The 27,925-nt window shown below is 40.4% G+C and overlaps 1 protein-coding gene across 1 annotated transcript in view; it reads left to right on the forward strand.

Annotated features, from left to right (window-relative positions):
• The first annotated feature begins 26 nt into the window (after nucleotides 1-26).
• Nucleotides 27-27,925, forward strand: part of PIBF1 (progesterone immunomodulatory binding factor 1) — an 83,255-nt gene continuing 55,356 nt past the window's right edge. Inside the window, exons 1-10 of the mRNA XM_083501189.1 lie at nucleotides 27-327; nucleotides 1,185-1,480; nucleotides 1,755-1,855; nucleotides 2,480-2,678; nucleotides 4,137-4,256; nucleotides 8,556-8,689; nucleotides 9,210-9,318; nucleotides 10,926-11,107; nucleotides 12,640-12,765; nucleotides 23,190-23,288. Coding sequence (XP_083357315.1) covers nucleotides 1,229-1,480; nucleotides 1,755-1,855; nucleotides 2,480-2,678; nucleotides 4,137-4,256; nucleotides 8,556-8,689; nucleotides 9,210-9,318; nucleotides 10,926-11,107; nucleotides 12,640-12,765; nucleotides 23,190-23,288 — 1,322 coding nt within the window. The 5' untranslated portion in view covers nucleotides 27-327; nucleotides 1,185-1,228. The remainder of the gene's footprint in view (nucleotides 328-1,184; nucleotides 1,481-1,754; nucleotides 1,856-2,479; nucleotides 2,679-4,136; nucleotides 4,257-8,555; nucleotides 8,690-9,209; nucleotides 9,319-10,925; nucleotides 11,108-12,639; nucleotides 12,766-23,189; nucleotides 23,289-27,925) is intronic.

Here is a 27,925-nt window from a genome sequence, read left to right on the forward strand (position 1 = left end):
TATCTCTAAGTTGCAACCGCCACTCCCGTCATGCCGCGCGAAACGGCGGGAGAAAGGAGCGTCTGGGTCGAGGAGCGTCGCTCCCGTTACCATGGCAGCAGGGCCGCCTCCCTCGGCGGCGCGAGGGCCCCGCCAGAGGAGCGCATGCGCGGTCCGTCGGCTGACGGGGTGTGTGTTGTGGAGCCGCGCGGGCGAAGTTCTCCCCCTGTTCCCCCTTCTTCTCTTTCTCCTTAGGGCGGTGTATCTCTTTGCTGCGTAGCTGAGCCAAGGCATGTGGAGGCTGCCTGGCTGTTGTCAGAGCTCTTTGGGGACCCACAACCCTGCGAGGTAGGCCAGTACCGTTAGGAGTATTTCCTAGTTTCTTGGGGGGGGGGAATAGGAATGTGGCAGAAACCCCTCTGGCAGAAAGAGAAGGCGGCTAGGAATGTGCTCCTTTCTGAACCTGTGAGTCCCCAGATGTTGTTGGACTACAACTCCCATCACCCCTAGCTAGCAGGGCCAGAGATCTGGGATGATGGGAGTTGTAGTCCAACAACATCTGGGGACAGACAGCTTGAGAACCGCTGCAAGCAACTGCCTACTAAGACAACTGTTGAGGAACATGGGTAAAAATAAAAATGGGAGGAGAACCTGCATTTATTTAATTTGTATATCTCCCTTCATCTGAAGATGTCAGGGCGGTTCAGGATCACAGCGCCTGTCTGTTAACCAGAAGGTTGGTGGTTCGAGTTGTGGGAACGATTCCTGCATTGCGGAGGGGTTGGGCTAGATGACCTTGGGGGAATCCCTTCCAACTCTATGATTCTGTTATTCTTACTGGGTGTTCTGAATGTGTTGACTTCCTGTTTTATATTGCGTATCCGCAACACTGTTCCTATGGTCTTTCAATTGTTGTTGTTGGCAAACCGGTGAATATTTGAGTTGGGCATCATGGATAGCTGTATGATAGTTTGTCACGCAACATACTGGTGTTGCTAAAAACATGAGAACTGTTGGCTTAATGTTTTATTTCTGACGAGATAGGTTTATTAATAATAGTTGATACGTGCTAGCATGGGGTTCTTGGCCTTGTATAGAATTTATACACTTGACATGTTTCAGATGTAGCACAGGTTAGGATGAATTCTTCTGTAAAAATCCTCCTACTTACCACCATTCCCTTCTTCTTCTTTTTCTTCCCCAAGTTACTTGAACTGCAAGTAGAAAGTCTTCGGGCACTGTCGGGAGAATGTCACGGAAAAGCTCCAGAGAATCCAAAAAAGTTAATGTTTCCAGCTCCTTGGAATTGGAAGATATAAGCTTAGAGACAACAGTACCCACTGATGATATTTCTTCCTCAGAAGATCGGGAAGGTCCCGTCAAAATTACTAGACAGCTGATTGAGAGGAAGGAGCTGCTTCATAATGTGCAGTTGCTGAAAATAGAACTTTCCCAGAAGAACTTGATGTTAGACAACTTGAAGGTGGAATACCTGACTAAAGTATGATCTAATTCTTACATGCTTTAGGGTTGCAAAAAGCAAAGTTATTATTGGGAGATATAGTAATATGTTCTTGGTTTCCTTTTAAAATAGACAAAGGTTTTGGGACATACTGTACTAAAAAACTGAGGGTGGGTTTTTTGGGGGGGAAGGTGGGGTAGATAGATATTCTTCATAATATGTATTGTTGGAAAGATGCTACCCTCATTTTTATATAATTCTGGGCATCAATTAAATTCTCGTTTATTTTCTGCTGCCTGATTATCTGTTTTAGATTGAAGAACTGGAAGAAAAACTTAATGATGCTCTCCATGAGAAACAGCTGCTATCTTTACGACTAGATAACCAGTTGGCATTACAGCAAGAAGATGCTCGGTATGAGAAGGAAGAATTCGGAATCAGTGTATTCTAAATACAGAAGTGGGACCTAAATCATAATTGACGGTTAAATATTTTTGCAAATTTTGTGTTACACTATACATTTGTGTTTCAGATCTTTGAGCACAGACATAATGCCAAACCATGGTTGATTTTTGTAAATAAATGGCTAGTTCTTCAGATCTGTGTGCTCCCTTCTCCTCCTACATGCAGAGATTTTCTCCTCCACGTTCCTCAGTTTGAAGAAGATCAGAATTTTGTTCAACTGAAAATGAGGCTTGGAAGCAATGGTGAAACTCTTAATTTCCAATCCTAGTTTGCAGAGTGAACACAATCCACAGTTTACTGTTTTGAGCAAACTATGGTTTGCTTTAAACCTGGAAAAGATGGAGGAAATTGCTGTCTGTTTGGAGACAACGCAGCTTCTGAGCCAATTTTCATGCATGTAACCCTAAACTATGGTTTGGCATTTCTGAACAACCCCTTTATTTAACACATGCAAATTCTTGCATAGATTCACTGTACGGTCTCTGAAAAACTGAATTCAAAGGAAATGAAACATGTTTCTAGGATAAATTTATTTGGGTAAATCACAAATAATTTGTTGATGTGTTTTCTTAGAAAACATCAAGAACTAATGAAACAGGAAATGGAAACCATCTTGCTGCGCCAGAAGCAGCTAGAAAAGAATAACCATCAGTTGAGAGAGCGGTCCGGAGATATTCGCCGCAGCTTGCGTGACCTTGAATTGACTGATGAGTGCTACACCAAACTCAAATCTCTTTCAGAAGATGAACTTTCAATTCCTGAATATGTATCTGTAAGTACTTGTGCCCCATCAGAAGTGTAAATCTATCACTGCAAGAGATAATGGAGATGGAGATAACTGTTAGGACAAGAAAATGAATAGATGATGCAAACTCCTATGCATGTTGTGGGTGGGAGGAATGAACTTCAAGGATCACTGTATAAATGTCAGCAGGTTCTGGAAAAATGTGATGATGGATGGAATGTGAAGTTGAATGTTTCCATTAAAAAAACAACACCTAGGGCAGAATCCGGTGTTGTGCAAATGCACTTCTGCTCCTGCAAAACAACTTCACTTTCCTCTTGTCCTCTTACACGCCCCCCCCCGGAACCCTCCCAAGAGGAAGGTGAAGTCCTCTTGGCGTGAGTGAAAGTTCATGGGCAGCATCGGATACAACCTGTAATTTCTTAGCATCTGCTCTTCTAGCATTGACATGGTTTTCACTACTTAATAATGGCTTTCACTGGTATTCATAATATGCCAGTCTACAACCTTTTTTAGCTTGAGGGCAGCCTTCCAGAAGAGACTTGTTTGTGGTGGGCAGTGCCAGGGGCAAATGTATGGTAGGCTAGCTTTACACACACACACACACACACACACACACACACACTACTCAGGCATCAAGAGTCATTTTCAGAGATGCTCTCAGCCAGGAAAAAAGCATTTGGGGTGTGATCTGGGGCCACTGAAAGGTTTGATCTGTGGCGAGGGAGTGTAATTTACGGTTTCAAGAGCCAGACAGCGAGGACCGGAAGGCCACATTTGACCCCTTGACCTAAGGTTCCCCATCTCTTGTCCAAATAAAACATTCTGTGTTTTTGATTAATTTACAAGGTAGCATCCAGATCTGCATTGTTGATCTTGTGTCCCTTCTTTTCAGTAAGCACAGCAGTAAATAGACACAGCGTATAATATATTTTCACACCCAAGATCTCATGATGAAACATGGGAGTTGAAATATTGCCTCTGAACTTTGGGCCGCCTAATTAATTATCGCCTCATGATAGACACCTATTATCAGTAGGTAGATGTAAGAAGCGCCTGAAATTCATTCTAACTTTTGTCATTTTATCTCTAGATAATCCTATAGATGTTTGATAAAATATTGTAATGGAATTCTAAGGGCATATGTTTTAAGTTAATCTAGGAGTCCCTAGTTTTAGAAAATGTTTTTAGGATCTCAATTCTGAGGCTTTGATAAGAATAGAATAGAAATGCTTTATTGTGCATTTTTATACTTAATAAAAGCATTTAGAAGTTTGAAGGTAAATTTACCAGCATTAATTGTGTGGTTGTATAGCGCTTAGCGTATTTTAAATGTGTACTTAATTTATTCATGCAGATTAAAAAAATGGTTTGCAAAAAAGCTCACAGTTGAAATGAAGTCAAGGTGAAGAAGGAAGGGGGTATAAAATATTAATTATTTTACACTGTAGAGTAATGATTATGTTTATGCTTCATGCATTTCAGATTATATTTTACGAAGCAGTACATCCTTTAAAAAAGGAGCTAAATGAACTACAGGTAAAGAAGGATGCAGCATCTGAAGAACTGAATGATTACAAATCTCAGTTGAAACACTTGATGGAGGTTTGTATGCCATTTGTTTAAAAAAATGAAAAACAAACCTATTTTGTTCTGAAGCAGAAATAGCAACATGTTCAGTGGGATTTACTGCCAGCTAAGACTGCAGTCTTAACCGTGCTTACCTGGGAGTTAACCCCATTGAATTCAGTAGGATTTACTTGTGAGTGAACGTGGCTAGGATTGTACTTTTTGTGTGCATAAGACTGGAGGCTTAATCTCCTGGGCTTGTCTTGCAGTACAGTGGTGGCTCGCAAGACAAAATTAATCCGTTCCGCGAGTCTCTTCGTCTTGCGGTTTTTTCGTCTTGCGAAGCGCGGCTATTAGCGGCTTAGCGGCTATTAACGGCTTAGCGGCTTTAAGAAAAAGGAAACAAACTCACAAGAACTCGCATGACGTTTCGTCTTGCGAAGCAAGCCCATAGGGAAATTCGTCTTGCGGAACGACTCAAAAAAACGAAAAACCCTTTCATCTAGCGAGTTTTTCGTCTTGCGAGGCATTCGTCTTGCGGGGCACCACTGTATAAACCTGGCTCTGTCAGTCTGTTTTTCCCAGTGGGTGTTACAGGTTTAAAATGCCTGATGCAGCTCTTTTCAGGGAGAGTTTCCCAGGTACTAGAGCAAAAGTGAGTGTTTAGTAGAATGGCTGCTCTCTCTTTCATGAATCTAATTATATCTTTATAGTGCATTAAGGTATCTTCCCGGAAAACATTTAGTAAAAAAGAAATACTGACCAAGCAATAAGATGCTATTTGGGCCAGTTGTTCAAAATGCAGGTTGTGAACTTTAAAGTTATACAGAATTCTTCTTCCAAGTTAGATGCTCATGGAAAATTAACAATAGATATTTCTTTACCAGTACATGGTAGTATGCTGTGTTTAGTTTCAAGATGGAGAAAATGAGTTGTTTGTTAAAGCAAGCTCAGCAGTCAAGTTTCAGGTCACACAAAGCCCTTTTGCACTAAGATGGGATCATAAATGGTTTCACGAGGATTACAACAAGCTGAAACTCCCTAGATTTCAACATTGTCTCAACAACTGTTTCTAAGTGTTGGGTGACAATGGCTGTTCTTTATTCTACTTAAAGTGTAATAAGCACTTTCGTGAGCCAATGAATACATTGTACAAACACACAGAATGACAAATGACAACATGAAATTCCAAAGCAACTCATAACTTGCTGCAGACTTCTGATCTGTGTCTAAGAGGAATCTTCAATAAATAAAATGTCTTGAGAGACAGATGCAGCAATTATTAAATGTGAACATTTCCTATTTCTTACCACTTGGTGTCAGTATCAACTCAGCAGTGAACAATCCCTGGGGATTAAAGAAATTGATACCTGAGAATGCTAATCAGAGAAAATAGAGGGTAGTGAGGGTATTTGAGTGTTTGGGTTTCTCTGGCAAGAGAATACAAATGAAATCAATCAGCTTTCACAGTGATGAGAATTAGGACCAATTCCCAAAGTATTCTTTGCTCTAGCCAAGCACGCCCTCCTAAAATATATTTTCTTAGATTATGTATCTGTTAAAAGAATATACTAAACCAGGTTGATCTCTTCAATGTTTTTTCTTCTTTGGGGCTCATCCATAACCTGAAAGAAGAAACCTGAATATTGAAAATAAGACTATTTTAAGTCTGGCTCTCTGGTAACTAGAAAAAAAGATTCTGGAGGAGAAAGTTTATTTTATCCTGTATTTTAATAGGAAGATAGGTATAGCTGATCCCCAGAAGTAAAGTGATACCCAAAACACATTGGGGCTATTATGCTTCATTCTTTATTTTCTTGGGGTTATTAAACCTCTAAGCAAGGCCTTAGAGCGTCTTCCTATGAAGAAATGCTGAGTTGGGAACACAGCAGGTTTGTAAAAGTGTAAATGGCTGAAGAGAAGAGGAGGGATTTCTCTCTCTAATTCTCATCTAAGTTGAATTGCAGGGGGTTCAGTTCCGATAATTTGTACATACAGACACACACTTAGCACTACTTCAGAATAGACTCTCTTGTCTATAATCTCATTATCCTTAAAGGAACTCCTGTGAAACTACCAGAAAAACTGTAAGGGTCTTTCAAGTATTGCAAGCCTGTCACAGTTGTTCAAACTTGTTGTGACTAGCCAGTTTTGCAGCACTTAGATTTGGAGAACCTTGCCTTATAAGGGAAATGAAAAAGAAGTATAAAACAACTAGTTTTTCAGGGCTTAATAAATCCACCTGCTTTAGTAGTGATTCATCTACCTCGACAGGTGGAAAATTGTATACTTAGCTATAAGCGTAAATAGCGTGTTGTGACACCAGTGGAATTTTTTTTTAATGCTGGTTGCAGACTTTTTAAGTTCAATACTGTCACAAGCACTTGCCCCAAATCACAAAAATTTAGTCCTCTGCATTTGGCCTGTGAGACCATTTCAGCCAAGCCACACCCACCTGCCCTACAGCTGACATCGTATATGACATCAGGTGCAGGGCTAGTAAAGACTTGTCTCAGGTAAAAGAGGTGTGTGCCTGAAAAATGCTCCACAAGGGGCTCCAAAAGACCTGGTGGTCAGCCAGTAGTTGGTCTTGCAGAATGCTCTGAAAGGCGCTTTTGAGACTGTGCTCCACATGGTTGGATTTCAAACTGCCTCACAGGGAGTGGGAAGAGATTCAATTCAATTCCCCATCACTACCCAGAACAAGGTAAACGAATGCATAGGATAGCTGAACTGATGGTGATGATGGGGTGCAAGGAAAACAAGACATCGAAATCTGGAGCACCTAGTGGATTTATGCTATGTACAGAGCCAACGTTTTGATATAGCTGGATAAATTATTTTAAACCACCTTGTTGGTAGCATGGGGAGTTGTTGACATTGTGAAGATGATAGAGATATGTCTCTAAAAATTCAAGAAAAAGCACACTACTTTAAACAACTTTAGACGTTGCTAAACCGTATTCATAAGATCTGATTAATTTAAAAATGGAAAGGATGATACAAAGACAACATAAATACCGCTAAATTGATGGGAGCTTGTTTTACAAACCCCTGTAGCAAGTGTACAGGATCACTGTACGTACTTCCAAAGAAAGTGTTTACTGTGCAGTGAAAAACTCAAGTGGTAGCGGTTTGCAGAAATAACATACAACTGGATTTAGTGAAAGAATGGGAAACTAATACTGATCTCTATAATGGAATATGCCAGGCAAAAACTTTCCATTTTACTGAGGCTTTTGGCCTTTAGGTTGAAATATTTTAAAGTATTTGTGGTCTCTTTTGGTAAGGCAGGGTCTGCTAGATCTGTCTTTTAATTGTATTGCTACTTTTTAAGATATGTGTTGATTTTGTTCATGGTAATGTGCTTTAGCATTTCCACTTGCCTCATTTAGGATAGTAATAGATATGTCTGCATTGGTAGATGGGCGGGGTATAAATAATAAATTATTATTATTATTATTGATATGAACTCTCTGCATGCCTGTCTTAGCTATAAAGATCTAGAAACTACGTTAGCAGTAATGGTAATGGAGGTATCTTTATGGATGTTATATCTGATGCAAACTTGGTGTGGCTAGTTGTCTCCTTATTTAGACTTCCAGAAAGGACTTCTGTCTTAGTGAGAAGGTTTTAGATACAGAGAAACACTGGCAGAAGGGTGTTGGTAAAAGGTGATTTCCTGCCTCCTCCCAAGGCCACAAGAACCAATAGAATGGGGCGGCTGTAGCATAGACGGCTGAGGAAGAAAGGAAATAAAAGGGGCACCCACAGAAGGTGCCTCCATCTGATTCCCGCCCCCCATTCTTTCCACCCATTCTCCCCATCCTGCTCAGCCCCCTGTGCCACGACATATCTCATTCAGCAGGTTTGGGGGGGCCGAGGGGGGAAAGCAGGAAAGTCACTTTCCACTTGCTTTTCTGCTGCCTTATCTCAAGATTGAATCCAATGTAATACACTCTTGTCTTTGTAATTAACAAAATGGTCTTTCTAACCTATGTCTGAAGAACCAGGACTTTTTTGCATCTTTTGTGCGTTCTGGCAAAGCTCAACAACTTTGGTTCTGGCACCTCTTTTTGTAGAAAAAAAGGCCCTGCAAAGAACCATGTATCAACCTCTGGAACCAAGTGTGGCTGTGTGTTCGTGTTCCTTGCACTGCCTTTCCTCAACATGCCCTATGGCAACCCCCTTTTTAAACTGACAGAGTTTGTAAGACAAAGGGGGGAATTAAAAATGCCAAGGGCTGTGGCTGAACACTTTCGTGTGCGTGGTATATTTCTCTGAATCCCAGCCTCTATTTTCACATTAAATAGTGGTGTGGTGTTCGTTTTGCAGAACTATGAAGCAGAGCGAAGAAATCGGTCAGAACTAGAAGTCAGATGTCAGCGTTTAACACTCGAACTAGCTGATACAAAGCAAATGATTCATCAAGGAGACTATAGACAAGAGAATTACGATAAAGTAAAAGGGTAAGTGTGTCTTTAGTAAAGAAAATTGTAGAAGGAGCTCTCATATTGCCTTGGATCAAAGGTAATGGGTTATATCCAATGTTGCCTGTGAATAAGGAGAATGTTCCAATAAGTATCTTGTCTTGTACTGGGGCTACTTTGAGCTAGCAAAGAAGGGTGGATGTTTGGAGACCACCAAACATGTTTGGAACTATAAAACACGAGAATGAGTGTATCAACCAGGGAGCTTTGCAGGGCTTTTGCAGATTGTTGCTGTGTTACACAAGCATGGGAAAGTGATGACACTGCATTTTGCAATGTGAAATGATATAAAAGCGCAAGGAAAATGAGATTCTTGGACTCAGGAGGGTCCAAATTAATGTACACAAGACTTACTGTAACTTAATTTGGGCTCCACTGATGAAAGAATATCTGAAGGACTGTTGATGTTAGATTTGCACAGGAAGCATTGATTACAGAAGCAGTCAAGGGTTTGAGGGAGACATTATTTTACAGTACTCTCATTTTTTTCCCCTAACAGTGAGCGTGATGCATTTGAACATGATTTTTCAGAGCTTCGAAGAAAATACGAAATATTGGAAGTATCACACAAAGCACTAACCAAAGAAAGAAATGATTTATCAAAAGAGGTGAGATCTTTATATCTAATTTGACCTTTATCCGAAACATTTATTCAAAATGTACAAAGGCCCAAATTAGAATTTTCTCCCCCCCTTTTTTTTACACTTATATTTGATATATACCTGGAGTAGTTTACTGCAGGCACCCCCAAACTCGGCCCTCCAGATTTTTTGGGACTACAACTCCCATCATCCCTCACTAACAGGACCAGTGGTGTGGGATGATGGGAACTGTAGTCCAAAAACATCTGGAGGGCAGAGTTTGGGAGTGCCTGGTCTACGGAGTTTGGATCTTTATGGTACAACAAACTGCTTGTCAGTCCAGTTCATGAGCTAGGCATCCCTTCTTTGCCAATCTCTTTCCAAATATTAACTGCCTGAAACTCCACCTGCCATACTTTGGCACATAGCTTTCTTTGATTCTGACTTTTAAAATCTGTATTTAAACAATGTTATCATTGTTCATAATTTAGATACCTCCTTCTTTTGTCACCTCTTTGCAGTCACACTTAATAGGTTCTGTGCCTACCCAGAACCACATTTGGGAAACTCGGAGAGTGGAAGGATGTCTATCCTTCTTCTGGTATTTCTTGAATAACTGAGATTCACCAAATAGTGCAGTTTCTATAGAATGGATAAGGGAGATGCAAAGGAATCTGTTTGAATCCCATCATTTCACTGTTGAAATCTATATATCAAGGGGGGGAAGCATGTGGGCGAGGGGAAGAACAAACAGACACTCATCTGTAAAACAATAAAATTTAAAAATTTTCAATGTAATTTGTATATAGGCAAATTATTTGTATATAATTTTGTGTATAAATGATACTTTTTTAGACTTGGAATGGGTCATAGAGTGGTACCTTGGTTTAAGAACAGCTTAGTTTATGAACAACTTGGATTAAGAACGCTGCAAACCCGGAAGTAGGTGTTTTGGTTTGTGTATTTTGCCTTGGAAGCAGAACATGTTCTGCTTCCTGTTGAGTGTGTTCCATTTGTAAATTGAGTCCCCCGCTGCCATGGGAAAGCACTCCTTGGTTTAAGAATGCTTTGGTTTAAGAACGGACTTCCAGAATGGATTAAGTTCATAAACCAAAGTACCACTGTATATATAAATTACATTGTACTGCATGCAGGAATAAACAGTGTGCTGCCACAGCAAATATACCTAAAGAGCAAGGAATGAGTACAAATGCAAATCTAGGTTGCTCACTTAAGAGAACTGTGTCACACATTGCAATGAGGAGATTCAGAATTGCATCTTGTTTTCTTAAACCACCCTGGAAGCTCTGTTAAATATAAATATTCACAGTGGTACTCAGCTAAGTCATACAGAGTTGAGCAATTGAAATCAGGGGGTGGTAGTCAACTAAGTTTTACTCATTAAATTTAATGGAATAATTTAGTTGTGTTCATTCATTTCAGAGAGTCGACTCTGAGTAAACCTTTGTTGAATACTACTCAGTGACCTTGCATCCAACAGTTTCAGTGGATCCACCCTGAGTGTGACTAACATCTATAAATCTTTTAAATAAAATAAGAAAAAACTCTAACCTGGGAGGTGGGGGTTGTACTGCAGACTGCCTGATTTTATCCTAGCTATTTTGTATTTAAAGGTTGCAGCTTTGCAGCAGTCTGTTACCTTACTGCAAAAAGATAAGGATTACCTCAACCGTCAAAACATGGAGCTTAATGTTCGCTGTGCTCACGAAGAAGATCGTCTTGAAAGGCTTCAGGTTCAGCTAGAAGATGCTAAGAAGGCCAGAGAAGAAATTTATGAGAAATATGTCACATCCAGGTACACAGTTCTGTTAATTCATTCAACAAATGATTCATGGCAGTAGACTATTGTTGGGTTGGACAAAATTATTTACAGTAAACATAATGTTTTTGGTCAGTTGATCAGATTTCCCCAGAAACAATCAGTTGAAATCAAATTATGTTGTAGTGTTCTCAGGTTTTAGTTTCTACATACAGAAAAATCTTAAAGCAGCTGTGAGACCTTTATAAAACTTAAAACAATAATTTTACATTATCACTAGAGGATTTACAGTCAGAAATTAAGCCTGTTAATATTTTCCTCAGGTTGCACTATATTACTAAAACTAAGACTACAGCGGTACCTCTGGATGTGAATGGGATCCATTCCGGAGCTCCGTTCGCATCCTGAAGCGAACGCAACCTGCGTCTGTGTGCGCGCGGGTCGTGATTCGCCGCTTCCACGCATGAGCGTGGCGTCATTTTCAGCGTCTGCGCATGCGCAAACGGCGAAACCCGGAAGTAACACACTCTGTTACTTCTGGGTTGCCGCGGAGCGCAACCTTAAAACGCTCAACCCGAAGCTACTTCAACCTGAGGTATGACTGTATTAAGGTAAAGGTAAAGGGACCCCTGACCATTAGGTCCAGTCGTGACCGACTCTGGGGTTGCGGCGCTCATCTCGCTTTATTGGCCGAGGGAGCCGGCGTTTGTCCGCAGACAGCTTCCGGGTCATTTGGCCAGCAGGACTAAGCCGCTTCTGGCGAACCAGAACAGCACACAGAAACGCCGTTTACCTTCCCGCTGGAGCGGTACCTATTTATCTACTTGCACTTTGTGCTTTCGAACTGCTAGGTTGGCAGGAGCTGGGACTGAACAACGGGAGCTCACCCCGTCGCAGGGATTCGAACCGCCGACCTTCTGATCGGCAAGTCCTAGGCTCTGTGGTTTAACCCATAGCGCCACCTGCCTCCCATGACTGTATTATGATGCCTTTAATATTTGATTAAACAATCCACTCTAGTTTAAAAAATCTTCAAGTAGCTTAAGATCAGTGATACAATAATGTTTCATTTTGCATCATTAGTAGTAAAGCTCCTGTGGACTTATTTGCAATTCTATAGCTTGTCACCAATATCAGTACAAAATAACTTACATATGAAAGGGAATATTTGTGAATTCTGAACGAGTATTGGTTCAGTTGGTAACAACATATATGCAGGAATCTGCTACTGCTTAAGGGATGGCAACTCTTCTTATCATTTTAGCTAGTAGCTGAGCTCAGGCTCGGGTTGGCAGTAGGCCAAAAGGAAGACGTATATAACAGAGAGCAGTTATTTTTATCTAGGAGTAAAAAAGCAATGGTTCTTCTCGGTCGGTGAGATCCAACATCACATTTTCTTCCGAGGGTCCCCCCAACCCAACCTTGGAGGCAGAATGGGAAGTCCTGGTTGCACATGCAGAATGCCACCGTTTGATAAATCTTACTGGGCGATAAGCAACTCAAAAGGGATAATACAAAGAAAGCTGCAGATTTTTTTTTAACTTGCTTTGCTTTTTTTTTAAATAAAGAGACCATTACAAAACAGAATATGAAAACAAACTGCATAATGAACTGGAGCAAATAAGGCAGAAGACATCTGAAGAAATACAACAGCTTCGAACAGCTACAAAGGAAATGTATGAACGTGAAAACAGGTGGGTAACTACTTTTAGAAATATTGGAACATAAAAACAAATAAAGAAGGAAAATACCTTGCATTTGGTGCTTGAAACGCATTTTAGATCCTCATTTTTACTCATCACTATGGCTTCTCGAAGCTACCAACATGAGCTTGACCAAACTGCGGGAGGCAGTGGAAGACAGGAGTGCCTGGCATGCTCTGGTCCATGGGTCATGAAGCGTCGGACACGACTAAATGACTAAACAACAACAACATGGCTTCTCTCTGTGCCAGCTGTGATGGGATGATGAGCTGCTTGTGCGTAAAATCGTAGTCCCTCAGAGTTTGTTCAAGTCCACAAACCTCTGTCTGTGACGGAGCCCCTCAGACATGGCTCCTCTAGTCACTCGCAGATTCCGACAGTGGCTGCTTTCGGAATCGCTTCCAACATAAAAGCTCCTTAACGGAAACACGTCTTCTGGACTCACGGCGTGACAGTTTCCAGCGAGGAGTGGGTCTCCCTATGGGAGGTCCAGAAACCTCCCCACTGTTCTCGCTGGACGTGTCCCTGAGCCCTCCCTCTTGCTCGCTTTCCCTCAGAGACCCACCTCTCCCCCTGCTGGTTCCTGCTTCCGCTGCTGGGTCTCTCCCAACCTCCGTGAGCCCTTCCACCACCTGTCCCTCCGATGGCAGTTCCCTGACACCAGCATTGGTCTAGAATGCACCCGGAAGAGGCTATGTTGTGGATTTGTCTCCCGTGACCCTCGTTTCTGATGACGAGGCACACTGCAACAGTTCCCACACCAAAATATTTTTAGTTGGAATAGCAAAAGCAACCTTCTGTTTCATTCACATGTAAGACAGATCATGCTGTATCATTAATGAGCCACAATGAGCCTTCGGCTCGTTTTTAGAAGTCTTACTTTCTGTCACTCCTTGTTACCTTCAAAATCCTTTTTTTCTAAAATCCCTCTTTTTGACAGTGGTGGCAGAGCTAATGGAAGTTTAGTTCAGAACACGGTGCTGCCTCTGTGAGAGAATATGATCAAACTCTTCTATATGATAATCAGGTTCTTATGTGTGTGCATGGTTCCTGAAATAAGAACATACAAATTATGACAGGTAGTAATGCAAAGAGAATGCAACAGGTTTGTGCAATCAACTGCATTTGCATGGAATGAAGTTTTAGGTTTTAAATAGCCTTATGTTGACTTGTGAAAGCTAAGGAACTGATACGTAGTATTTAGTCCTCATTTCCCTTCTCCTTCTCTACCACCAGTCAGGTAAATTATACCAACTACTTATTGCATCACTGGGGTTAACAGAAAGCTTTGCTTCCCATGTACAGACTTGTATTGTGTTACATAAAACAGCTTTAAGGTCTGTTTGTTTATGGAGGTTTGACAGATGTAAAAATGTTTGCATGCAAAATAGCTAAAAATATTGGTCTGGAACCAGTTGGCAGAAATTTTGTTCTTCATCTTGAAGTTATGGTTTCTTAACTGCCAATTCCTGAATGTCTTTATGATATAAAAGAACATTTGTGAATAAGAATCTTGAAAACAATGCTTTATTTTTATCCCTGTTGGGACAAAAAGGGTGTGGTAAGCCAGTGAATCATTATATTTCTGTTCTTAAACTCACACACGTTTTCTGTTGTTTAATGTAGCTATGTGCTTTGAAAATTTGCTTCATGTTATGAAACTCAAAGCAGGTTCTGCTTGTAGGCCTCTGAAGTGACTATCAAAGCTGTCACACTATAGTTGTTCAACTCTTACACGCCATTCCTAAACCTGCTAACTGGGAAACAAATGTGATTGAAAACTGAGCTACATTTACCGTATTTTTCGCTCTATAGGACGCACTTTTTCCCCTCCAAAAATGAAGGAGAAATTTGTGTGCGTCCTATGGAGCGAATGCAGGCTTTCGCTGAAGCCTGGAGAGTGAGATTGCATGTTCCCGCCGGGCTCCGAAGGCTTGCGGATAGCAGCCTGCAGCCTGAAGCCCAGGGAGCGCAGCGCCAACTCCCGCTGTGCACCCCGGGCTTCAGGCAGCTATCCGCAAGCCTTCGGAGCCCGACGGGAGTTCCCGCCAGGCTCAGAAGGCTTGCGGATAGCAGCAAGCTCTGTGAGCAAAGGCGAGGTTGCACGCAACCTCGCCCCCTCTCCCGGACCCGTTCTGGGGGCTGGGGTCGGGGGAAGCTTGGGCTTCCACCGCCCCAGCCCCGTGGCTAAAAACGAAGCCAAGACAGCTAGCGGGATCCATCCCGCTCTCTGTCTTGGCTTCTTTGCTCTTTGGGGCTGGGGGGGGAAAATAATTTTTCCCCCTTTATTTCCCCTCCCCCTAAAATCTAGGTGCGCCCCATGGTCTGGTGCGCCCTATATAGCAAAAAATACGGTACATAGACACATTTTAGTTTGGGGTGTTAATCATTCTGTCTCTGCTTATTTCCAGCACTTCTCTACATAGTGCTTCTCTAGACAAACACACACTCTATTTTTCCACAACCCAGTACACTGCTGCAACATGCAATCCTTAGGCCACATAATTAAGTTCGGATGCTTGGCAAATGTCAACTTTTGGAGAGCTGGAACTTGCTTTTAACCCAACTTGCAACATTCTATACTCTTCATCTACCACCGCCACCCCTTCTCAAAAAGAGCAACGGCAACAAATACAATGGCAATAAAATGGTGGAGGCTACATTGCTGGGACCAGAAGGAAATAATGGCACATTGTTACAGGCTAGAGCTCTAGGTCTGCCTAGCCTACACCTACTGGATTCCCTCCACTAGGAAGGACAATCACGCAAGCATACTGACAGACTCTTGGTTGGGTTAACTTTGAACAAGGGCTATGGTTTTCCTTGTTGATGGCAGCAGGTTAAATTTAATTGAGGAGTGGAGCATGATTCACACAAGGTACAGTGGAGATGTAACAGGGCCCTGAGGAGCTTCTGACACAAACAGAGGCAAGCAAAAACTGAGGAGAAGTAAAGGCACTAAGACAACAGGGGAGGGAGAGAGAAATCACAGGAGCTCTCTTCTCCCTGACTAAGGCACATGCCGACACAATAATGACACAATGCACAGACAGAAGAACAGGATATGGTGTTTGAAAGATCTGCTTCAAGCAGGAAACTGACTCCAAAGGATGGAGACAGAACAACTCCTTTGGAGTGACAATGCTTCCTGCTTTTGAATGCTAGCGGGGACACAATCCCACTTGTAGGCATCTTAGCGCCCAGTCAGAAACACCTTTCAGGTAAGACTAGCAGTGCCATTTCCAGCACCAGTTTTGAAATAATGAGGTGACTTTCATACAAACAGACTTTCAAATTGCATACATGAGCTTGCAGGAAGAAGTCAATCAACTCAAGGAACAACAGTTTTCTGCATTGAAAACAACAGAGCTATTGATATAAGCTGAGGTGCACTTCAGTCCCCCCAAAAACACATGCTCTTGAGAAAGTCGCTGCTATGGATCAATATCTTTACATATCAGTTCAAGGATGTAGCAGAAGAGTCTTCAACTCCCTTTAGGAGCTGCAGGAATCAGAGAAGCGGACACGGAGCAATGGATCCAAACTACAAGAAGGAAGATTCCACCTAAACATTAGGAAGAACTTCCTGACAGTAAGAGCTGTTCGACAGTGGAATTTGCTGCCAAGGAGTGTGGTGGAGTCTCCTCCTTTGGAGGTCTTTAAGCAGAGGCTTGACAACCATATGTCAGGAGTGCTCTGATGGTGTTTCCTGCTTGGCAGGGGGTTGGACTCGATGGCCCTTGTGGTCTCTTCCAACTCTATGATTCTATGATTCTATGATCAGTGCATGATCTTTAAAGAAAAGTGTTTAGTTCTTTGCAACTATAGCTTCTGCAAGAATAGCTAGAATAAATCCCTTGCAAACAGTATTCCCAGCTAAAGTAATATTTCACTTTTTATCATTTTGTAAGCCTTTTCTGACATGCCTGTGTTACCTTTTCAGCCAGTCTCAGGACAGTCATCATCTAATATAATACGAATAGATAGAAAAATCCTTATTTACACTCAACCCACCATACTGTCGCCAGTTAAAGTAGACTTGACTGGGCAAGATTACCTAATGATGTAACTCAGTATAAGGTAGCTTCATATGTTCATAAAACCTATGCAAAACACTCAACATTATGCTGCTGAAAAATGGGCAAAATGATTAAAGGAAGGAAAGAGAAAAAGCTCACTGTTTTTTGAGGAAAGAAGGAGGAACCCAGAAAGTTTGTCTCCTTAGCTCATTAGCATTACATATATTTGTGAAAGATACAGAATGTTTTGCTGACATAAAGCCATATGCATTAGATCCTTTTCCAAGGATAATATAAGATCCCTTTTTCTGGTTTGAGGCAAAGCAAATTTCTCTCAAGGGATTGTTATAACATCCCTTGCAATGTTCTTGAAGATGCCTCTGGGCTTATAAATGTTGCGTTGAGCCATTTTACACATATTACAAAACAGCAAACCTAGATTTGACACTGAGTGCAAAGGCATTATTGGCACCCTACTGAGTGTAATATGTTTGCAAATAACTGTTCGTTGCATTCAATGTTACTTTCTTTGCATTTAAAATACAGTGGTGCCCCGCAAGACGAATGCCTTGCAAGACGAAAAACTCGCTAGACGAAAGGGTTTTGCGGTTTTTGAGCTGCTTTGCAAGACGAATTTCCCTATGGGCTTGCTTCGCAAGAAGAAAACGTCTTGCAAGTTTGTTTCCTTTTTCTTAACACCGTTAATACAGTTGCGACTTGACTTCGAGGAGCAACTCATAGAACGCAGTGTGGTAGCCTTTTTTGAGGTTTTTGAAGACTTTGGTGATTTTTGAAGCTTTTCCAAAACTTTTCCGACACCGTGCTTCGCAAGACGAAAAATTCGCTAGACGAAAAAACTCGCGGAACGAATTAATTTCGTCTTGCGAGGCACCACTGTACTTTAAAGTGTACACTTAGAAAATGTGGTGTGTGAATCAATCCTAATAAGATTAAGAATCAGAGTAGGGTGTACACCTAAAAATTTACACAAATTCACCTGAAGTGACGGGGAGGATATATATTTGATTGTTCACTTAATGAATGCTCTGCTGTTCTATTTATTTATTTGTTGCTGGAACTATACAAATCAGCCTTGTCACAATGGAAAGTGTTCCCCAGTTGCATCTCACTTGATATTTTTGAATCCCTTTGTGTTTTGTTTTTAGTTTCCCTGTTTCTTGTTGCTGTTGTTCACTGGCTTAGTTGTAGTTTTCCCATTATTATTATTTGGCAGATGAGCACACACCATTTGCTCACTCAAAGAAAGTAAAAACAGACCTAACCATCTATAACTTTTGACCATAAAACGATTTCCTCTGAGAATTTATTTTATTTTACTTTTTAGATACAGACCATTTTAAAATAGTAAATTGTTAGGAAAATTCTCCTCATGAAATGGTATTTGAAGGCCTGTACAACATTTGTACATAAGGCAACACAGTCTGACTTTTTCATCTTGTAGTAGTTACATAAATCTGCACCACTTTTAAATTTTCTGTATTATAGGCAAGGGATGTTAATAGTAAAATCAGTGAGGCGGTGTTTGGGATGGCCAGTGGTGAGGGATGATCCACTAGAACATCTTGGGGGGGGGGCAGAATGGAGAAGGTGGATCTAAAACATAATTGTCATGAAGTGTTTCATTTGATTATTATTTTACACAATGACATCTAGCATACCACATCAGAATAAACAGCATTCGCATGAAATATTTACCACATGACAATGATATGGTAAAGTCACTTTGTGAAGCAGCACCCACATCAAAAAGTAATGTGAGAATTGAGCCTAGTGTTTCAAGCTTAAAAGCCTTATAGCTAAATGAGAGCTGCTTTTTGATCTAAAAATAGCAATTGTTTATGCAGCATTTCTCCTCCTCAAAAGAAACAATGAAACTTCAAAGGTGAAATCTCTGTACAACTGCCATGTTAAAACACATATTCATAAAATAGGTGAATATTTGATATTATGAGCATAAATTTAATATAGGAGCTAGGGCTTAAGAAAGTTTAGGTCTCAAATTAGGAAGAACACAGAATAGTAGGGCTGTGATACAAATATTTTAGCATGAAAGGGGTTTTTCAGTAGCTTTGATAAGCTTTACCATTTCAGCCTTCATTCTGGGAACAGTATGTTCTTCAATCAGCCAATCAGATTTGTGATGGCATTACGGAAAACAAGTGAAATTTATTCAGAGTGAGGGTAATTCATCCTGAATTGCATTGCCCTCACTCTGAATTAGGTTAGTTGCCTCCCGTGATGTTATCACGTAGCCACTTTCAACCAATCAGCACTATAGACTCAGAATATGAGTCTAGCTGGCACCAATTGATGGACTACGCAGAATTAGACAAGCTAACAGGAAGGATCCGAGACCGGCGGGACCAGAGGTTTACCAAAGACTGGACTAAATTTACTGAGTATCTGAAAAGTATTTGTGATGATCAGATTACGCTTGTAGGACTACAAGAAGTTCTGTGAGGAGTAATTTAAGAAATATTGTAAAAATGGAGAAGAGTCGGCAGAAGAAGATTGGAAAAAATTCAAGGACTATCTACAAAAATACTGTAAAATTAAGGAATGTTGAATGATGTTGGATTGAAATTAAGTGGTTTCTAGCTGTAATGGTACAAAGGAATATGATAAAATGGTTTTCTTTTTATAAGTAAGAATTTAAGGTTATAATAACCTAAGATGTTGGAGAGAAAATAAGGTGTTTTTTTCTTTTTTTTCTTTTAAGCTGTAATGCTTTGAGATATGGATTTGCTGCACAAATAATTTGAACTGGATATACAAGAAGGGGAGGTATGAGGAGGTCAGGGAAATATGTTACGAGAAAATAAGTTGTGAAATTTATGTGTTTTTAACTTTTTTATGTTTGCTTTTTTCTTTTTGTTTGTAAAAAATTGGAAACTTTAATAAATATTTTTTTAAAAAAAAAGAAATATTGTAAAAATGGAAAGGGAGAAATGATTTGTTAGAAAAGGTAAAGGCAATATTAAGTTAAGAATTGCAGGAGAAATAATCAAGACGGAAGGCTATCAGAGATGCTGAAGGAAGTCCAAACAAGGACATATGTATAATAATTTGTGTGGTATGCTTTAAAAAAAATTGTATGCTAAAAATAATAAAAAATATTTTAAAAAATGAGTCTAGCTGGCACCTGAGTGAGTAAGGGGATTGCAATTGTATTATTACTACCTACTCTTGAGGGGGGCGTATTTAGTTATCAGGCAAGGGTATAAGCCACCAAACACCAAAATGGTACCACAGTGGTATACATTAAAATAAATACCACAATCCTAAACAAAGCAAAAACGCCTAATTGTTTATACCGTCTAGAAAATTTGTTTATATTTTATTGGATGCTTCACAACCTATGTCGGTTGCCAGTCTGACCTCAGTGGTAAGTGTGCTCCACAGGGCAGGTGCCACTGTACTGAAATATGCAATCCAGAATACCATACAATGAATCTCAGGTCCATGTGACACTACAGAATTATAAAAATGTCTAAAATTCACACACACACCCCAATTCCAAGTCAGCCCTAATAAATACAGAGTATATAAAATGAAGTATATGTTATATGTGCATTCATTTAAAGGAAAAAAGCATCGTCTACCGGTACAAGGATTTCTATATCATAGGTCATATGCCATATTTTGTTGTTTTTTAAATGATATTTATTGGAAATTTTTGAATTACAGAGAAAAAACAAAGCAGAAAAAGAAAAAACAAAGAAAAAACAAACCACATCAAACAATACAAATTCAAAAAACAAAAATACACCGCAAACAGACAAAAATAAATCCATCATTCTCAGATCCTCAACTCTCATTACCTTATTTCTTTGACCTCCTCCTCCTCCCTTTTTTTGTATCCTGTATCCTGGTTAATAATTATCGCAGCAAATCCTTTCCATATTTTATAGTATTCTGTCATTACATTACCTTAATCTATTTTCATCTTATCTTATAGAAAACCTTAAAAACTTAAAACTTAAATCTTATTTTTACCGACTTCTCACAACCATAATATTCTTACCTAATTCTTTAAACATTTTTGCTAGAGCCAAGTAATTTCGTTCCAACATTTTTCTAACATTTCATCAATTTTATAAAACAATCCTGGTAATAAAAAGAGAAATAAAAACAATCCAATCTTCATCCAGCGTCCTTTCCTCCTGGTCCCGGGTTTTGTCAGTCCTTTTTATCCCATCGATCTAGCGCATTAACCTGGTAACCTTATATCCGAGGCCCTTAAATCTCTTCCATGTCCCTTCCACAGCTCTTCTTCATATTCTCCTTTCACTCGTGGGAACTCCAGCTTGGTGATGTTTTTGAGCCTTTTCAACAAATCAGCCCCTTTTCGATAGTCCAGACTCAACTCCATGTGGTATTTAAAAACATGTTTCAGAATCCCTCCAAAATTGAGAGCCCCCACAGCTCCAAACATCTCACAGCCCATTGCCAGACTCAGAAAGTCCAAACATCCCTGCATAGGGGGGTCTATCCAAAATATGCCATATTTTGTACAGTATAGATTGAAGTTGTATACCGTATCTGCCTGTCTGGTTAGAGTTGTTCCAGCAAGGACTTGAGGAAAATGTGACGATGGCCCCTGCCATGGGTGGTTAAAAATATATATTAGTTATCTTCACACATGGTATCAGTGTATTATCAGTTGATGCTAATTATGTTAGGTAAATGGAACCTTCATATATATTACACACAAACACACACATTTGACTCCAGAAAACAGGAGGGGACGGTTTCTTTCATACCTTGGCAAGAAAATGCTAGCCTAGATGGACAAGGATGTGATCTGCACAGCAATTCCACATTGTGGCTTGAGACCAAATCCATCTCTTTGGCCTCCTTTGCCCACTTGTGGCTTCACGGTACACTTGCTAGACCCTGTTTGTGGTTTCTCTCCACCCTTCTTGCCCACAGTTTCCAACTATTTTACCATTTCCCTTTTTCATATAGCCTTCTTTCAGGTATCTTCTATCCCCTATCCTTTATTGCTATAGTTCCCTGATGTTAACTTGTCTTATCTTGAAGACCTTACCATTCTGCTTCTCAGCTTTTAGATGCTAGGTCTTTCCAGTTACTACTAGCAAAATCTCATTGCTTCCCTGTTCCTGAGCTCTTTGTGAGTTTCCTTTCCTACACCCCTGCAAAGTTCTACTCTCTGACAGATCTGTTGCTATTACACCTACCCTTTCAACAAGCCTTCTAAGTGGAGATCTTTAATCCCAATTTGTATCTGCATTAGATTGGAATCGGTTTTTATATAATAATAATAATAATATCTTTATTGTCATTGCCCCCTTCGGGGACAACAAAATTACTTGACTGCTCCATAAAAACACTAATTAAACAATACAGTATAATACAGCAAGGGAGATTAGATGACTTTCAAAGTCCGGGCTTCCCATTCAGGGCCGAGATCACTCTGGAGAAGAAGCTGTTCTTAAGACGGCTCGTTCTTGTCTTCATCGTCCTGTATCTCCGTCCCGACAGCAAGAGCTCGAAGAGACAGTGACCAGGATGCGATGGATCTTTTACTATGTCCAGTGCCTTCCTATGGCACCTTGTGGCATAAATCTGCTCTAAGGTGGAGAGTGGGCAGCCAACAATGCTCTCTGCTGCCTTAACAACCCTGCACAACCCCATCCTGTCCTGGGTAGTACAGCTTCCGTACCACACACATAAGCCATAAGTGAGCACGCTCTCAATGGCACAGTGATAGAAGGCAAGCAGCAGTTTCTGCGGAAGATGGTTTTTCCTTAGTATTCTCAAAAAGTACAGTCTCTGCTGCGCCTTCTTCACAAGCCCCCTTGTGTTGACACTCCAGGACAGATCCTCTTGTAATTCAATGCCCAAAAATCACACAGACCCCATCAATCAAAAGTGGCTGGACGTTGCTCTTCTGTCTCCTGAAGTTCACCACAAGCTCCTTTGTCTTCCTTGTATTTATGAGCAAGTTGTTAGCTCTGCACCACTCTGTCAGCCGCTCCACCTCATCTCTGTAATCCGTTCACCCTCCCTTTCAGGGGTGAGCCCAATCACAGTTGTGTCATGTAATGAAGTAATGAAGTTGTATGGTTTTTATTGTTGATGGTTTTGTTAATCTTTTTGAGATATTTCATAGGAAGCGATTCATAAATGGAATTAATAAGCTAGTATTCTATCTATATACATAACAGAAGTTTCTATGAAATTTTGAGGGGATTGGTGGACGAAGCATGGAAAGAAAAACGTACGCACATAACCAGATTTTCGCCTGTTGGAGCTCAGTTACAGAAAAACTAGATCAATACCATAACTTACTTGTGAAAATATACTAGAGAATAAAAGGAACATTTACTCTGAAACACTTTTGAATTTCAGAAATTTAAGAGAAGCCAGAGATAATGCTGTGACTGAGAGAGAAAGAGCTATTGCAGCTGAAAAAGATGCTTTAGGAAAACATGAGCAGCTTTTGGAACAGTAAGTACCTTCACCTTTCTTTTCCCTTTCACATTTATTTCAAAAGAGACTTAAAACATTTGTACAAATAAAGTTGAGGTTTCTGGTTTCAAACTACTTGTTCAGAGGTGTCACTGTGCTTGACAGCTTGAGCTTCTCCTTTCACCCTGTCCAGGCTGTCATATTTAGATCTCTGACAAGCTAACTAGTGTAAATTGTTATTGGGAGCGAAGAATTAGAAAAGCCAAGTTTCTAGTAAACCATTTGAAAATTTAGCAGAAAAAAGTAAACTTCCCAACGAATGTATATTTGCCTGAACTGTAGTTTTGGTAGTTGTTGTCTTTATTGGCATCTTGAATCCATTAGCAAAGATTAGAGATTTCCTTTGGCTCTCCGTGCTAAGCTGTGGAACATTCTGTTTATTGGCAATATGGACATTCTGCACTACAACTGTTAATTTGTCTGCATAACAACCTTTTTTAGGTAGTTAACTGCTGTCTCTGTCCCAATCTTTTAGTCATTCAACCTCATGGCTCCTTGTTCTTAGCTCCTTCAACCTTAGAGCCCCTTTTCTCATCAGCTTGCCAGCTGGAAATTCTTACCAGATAGGAAGTCAGAAGTCACTTATTGCTTCATTCATAAGGCTGTTATATCAGTGTTACGATAAAATCTGTGCTACAGCTTTTGACACAGCAGTCATGCTATTGAACACTTCTCTTCTCTTGAGAAAGAACTTGGCAGACAGTCTTGGTTTATTGTCGGTCATTTTCATATTTGTCATGAGATTTTCATAAGACTGCAAGTGGTGACATAAAAGTGTAGCATCTTTTATAACTGACTAACATCACTTGGCTTTTGATGTGAAAGTAAATCCATTTTGAAATTTTATGACAGATGTTAATGACAGTTTTGTGCTTATGTGAAAGCTTTTTATATCAGTAAGTTTCTTTTTTAAAGAATATATACCAATATGTTTTTGGTCTCTGGTCTCTTTCTAAAGTGTGACATATCTTATTTGATTTTCTTGCATATAAAGCAGTAAAGGGTATAAATTAATGATTAGGATGTCTCAACTGAATTAGGTCAAAATAAAATTATGACATTTAAGGTTGTTAATATATTATTAAACTTGAAATCAGCATTTCTGGGAAAGATGCTTATACGTACGTTGATTTTTAGCAAATTGTCCATTAAAAAAAATCTGTAGTCATTTTATCATTAAACAAAGCACTTTTGGATTAAACTTGTATTATTGCTGACTTTTATCAAATATATCCCACTCCCGCATGACCATGGGTCTTTGGGATACCTATCCTCTAAATTATTTTAAGATATGAATGTCTGGGAAAAATGAAATAAGTTAGCAAACAATGGCTGACATCAATGACCACACAGTTGCACAATAGAAATCCCCTGGCGCATCACGACTTCCACTTTCTCCTTTCCCTCTTCCAGCACCCCTTCCCCTGCGGCGCAAGCACACACACACACACACACACAAATCTGACCGGTGAGCTGGCTGCAGGGGAGCGAAGAAGAAGGAGAAGCTACATTGCATGAGCAAATACCACTTTGGAAACATTTTAAGCATGTGGTGCCTTCAAAATTACAGTGGGTGATATCTAAATCATACTCTTGAGTAGGCCTATTGAAATGGGTAAATTCTGAGAATGTCTAATGTTAAAGTAACCACCCGGTATTTGTGAAACAAATATTTTTTTAAAAAAGTAAACTTTGCTCTGGTTCCTGATTCTGCCACCTGCTGCTTACAAGGGAGTATATACCATTAAGTTTTCTTCAGAGTAGATCATGCTAATTAATTTCAATGGGCCTAAAGGTAAAGGGACCCCTGACCATTAGGTCCAGTCGTGGCTGACTCTGGGGTTGCGGCACTCATCTCGCTTTATTGGCCGAGGGAGCCGGCGTACAGCTTCCGGGTCATGTGGCCAGCATGACTAAGCCGTTTCTGGCAAACCAGAGCAGCGCACGGAAACGCCGTTTACCTTCCCGCCGGAGCGGTACCTATTTATCTGCTTGCACTTTGACATGCTAGGTTGGCAGGAGCTGAGACCGAGCAACAGGAGCTCACCCCGTCATGGGGATTCGAACCACCGACCTTCTGATCGGCAAGTCCTAGGCTCTGTGGTTTAACCCACAGTGCCACTCACATCCCTTTCAATGGGCCTACTCTGAGTGAAATCACCACCTGTCAGTCATCATAACATCAGGTGATTTAACCCACTTTGCACAGCGCTTCCCAAATGTCGAACGATGCACTGGTTGCTGGGCACTCGGGAGGCGCTGTGCAAGGAGGTTTTCAAGCCCTATGCTTGGTGATTGGGAAGTGCTGAGCGTAAAAGCCCACTGCACAGCACATCCCAAACACTCAGCAGCTCCTTGAGTGTTTTGCATTTGCAAAGCACTGCTCAATCAACCAGCTGTCAGGTGTTTGGGAAGTGCAGTTCAAAGTGCATTGCAAGCCCTACACTTCACGTTCACAAAGCCCTGGGGGAGCAGCGTGCAAGAGGTTTTTCAGGCACTATCAATTAATAGTGCCTGTGGTGCACCTTTCAGCCAAGCCCCGCCCTTACCTGCTCCTATGTAGGATGTCCGATATAGGACAGGTGGATGTGGCTTGGCTGAAACAGTCTCACGGACTGGTTGTTCCCCATCCCCGATTTAAAAGAATGGAGTGGGAGGCATGAAATATTTTTGCAAGTTTGCTTCATTGATGAAGATAATTGATCTGTGGAAGATACGGAGGGGAGAGGGCAGAACCAAAGGGAAAGGAAGTGTTAATTATTTGAAGCCATCCTGATTCAATGGGGATTGGATGTAACATGCAGCCAAATCAATAAATAACATTTCTTTGTATGAGCACGTACTTGAGATGTTCAGGACTGATCAAAAAGACAAAAGTGTATTGTTGCTAACCAAGCCCTAGTTACCAATGTTGGTATAATCTGAAACTTCCAAACATATTTGTTTATACAAAGTATATGGAATGTTGCCTAGCCTGACTGGCAGTTAAGAAATGCCTCTGGCAAACCGTGTGATGAAGAGTGTAACTAACACCCAATTTTCTAGTCACTGCAATTATTATAACTTTATTCTGGTGACTAATAAATCAGTTTCTTAGTCCAATACCTGTTTATTAAACTGAAACAAAATTAGCACCATAATTGAACAGTAACTCTGCATATTTTAAAACTCAAACATAGATTTTAAAATCTGCTCTTTTTAGTTATGGAATCTTGTCTTTTTCTGAAGCAATTGATCGCGTACATCAGCCTGAAAAGCTGTGTTCTCTGTGCTTTGCAAAAACTATTGCTTATGGTGAATCACAAGTTCCAGAAAAGGAAAATCTCTGTTGATGTAAGGTGTAAGGCAATGTAAGGCAAACACTAATTAGGAAAAATAAATTCTTAGCCAGCAAATCATTACTGTAATAGGAAACATACTACCCCAGAACCACCCCAAAAAGACAATCCTGGGGTTGGGAGACTCTTGAGCAAGGTATGGCACAGAGGGCTGCAGATGGATGGGTGAATCATAGAATCATAGAATTGGAAGAGACCACAAGGGCCATCGAGTCCAACCCCCTGCCAAGCAGGAAACACCATCAGAGCGCTCCTGACATATAGTTGTCAAGCCTCTGCTTAAAGACCTCCAAAGAAGGAGACTCCACCACACTCCTGGGCAGCAAATTCCACTGTCGAACAGCTCTTACTGTCAGGAAGTTCTTCCTAATGTTTAGGTGGAATCTTCTTTCTTGTAGTTTGGATCCATTGCTCCGTGTCTGCTTCTCTGGAGCAGCAGAAAACAACCTTTCTCCCTCCTCTATGTGACATCCTTTTATATATTTGAACATGGCTATCATATCGCCCCTTAACCTCCTCTTCTCCAGGCTAAACATGCCCAGCTCCCTTAGCCGTTCCTCATAAGGCATCGTTTCCAGGCCTTTGACCATTTTGGTTGCCCTCCTCTGGACCCTTCCTCCTTTGTGCAACTGGAAGTGCTGCCCTGCTTGCACTAAACATGTTTCAATCTTAGCTCATTTCATGAGCTATCAAGCTCCACAATGTGTGTTCAACTGTAGCTATGCTTTACATATACTTTATAGATTACAAATGCATCACATGCATGCTGTTTAATTTTTATCTTTATTTATTTCATAAAATTTATACACCACTTGATTGGGGGGGGGAAACCCTTCAAAAATAAAAGAAGAAAATTAAGAAAAATTTACAACAGTACTTTAAAACAGGCAAAAGTTAACATGCTAAAAGAGATTAAAACTACCTCAACTTCCTAAGCATCTATAATTGTTATAATGCTGTTTGGATAGTATGCCTTATGGACTATCACTGGACTAGTTAACATTTATTTATTTATTTAAAATACCAGTATACCACAATTCCATTAAAATTATCAGAGCTGTTTAATATATATATATAAAATTAAAACCACATAATAAATTAAATAAGAGATCAATAATAATAATAATATATTTATAACCCGCCCATCTGGCTGGGTTTCTGCAGCCACTCTGGGGAACCACAGCTTCCAACAAAATATTAAAAATACAATAAAACATCAGACATTAAAAACTTCACCAAACAAGGCTGCCTTCAGAAGTCTTCTAAAAGTCAGATAGT

This window comes from Podarcis liolepis (assembly GCF_965112155.1).
Source record: "Podarcis liolepis genome assembly, chromosome: 4".
In the NCBI taxonomy this organism is placed as follows: domain Eukaryota; kingdom Metazoa; phylum Chordata; class Lepidosauria; order Squamata; family Lacertidae; genus Podarcis; species Podarcis liolepis.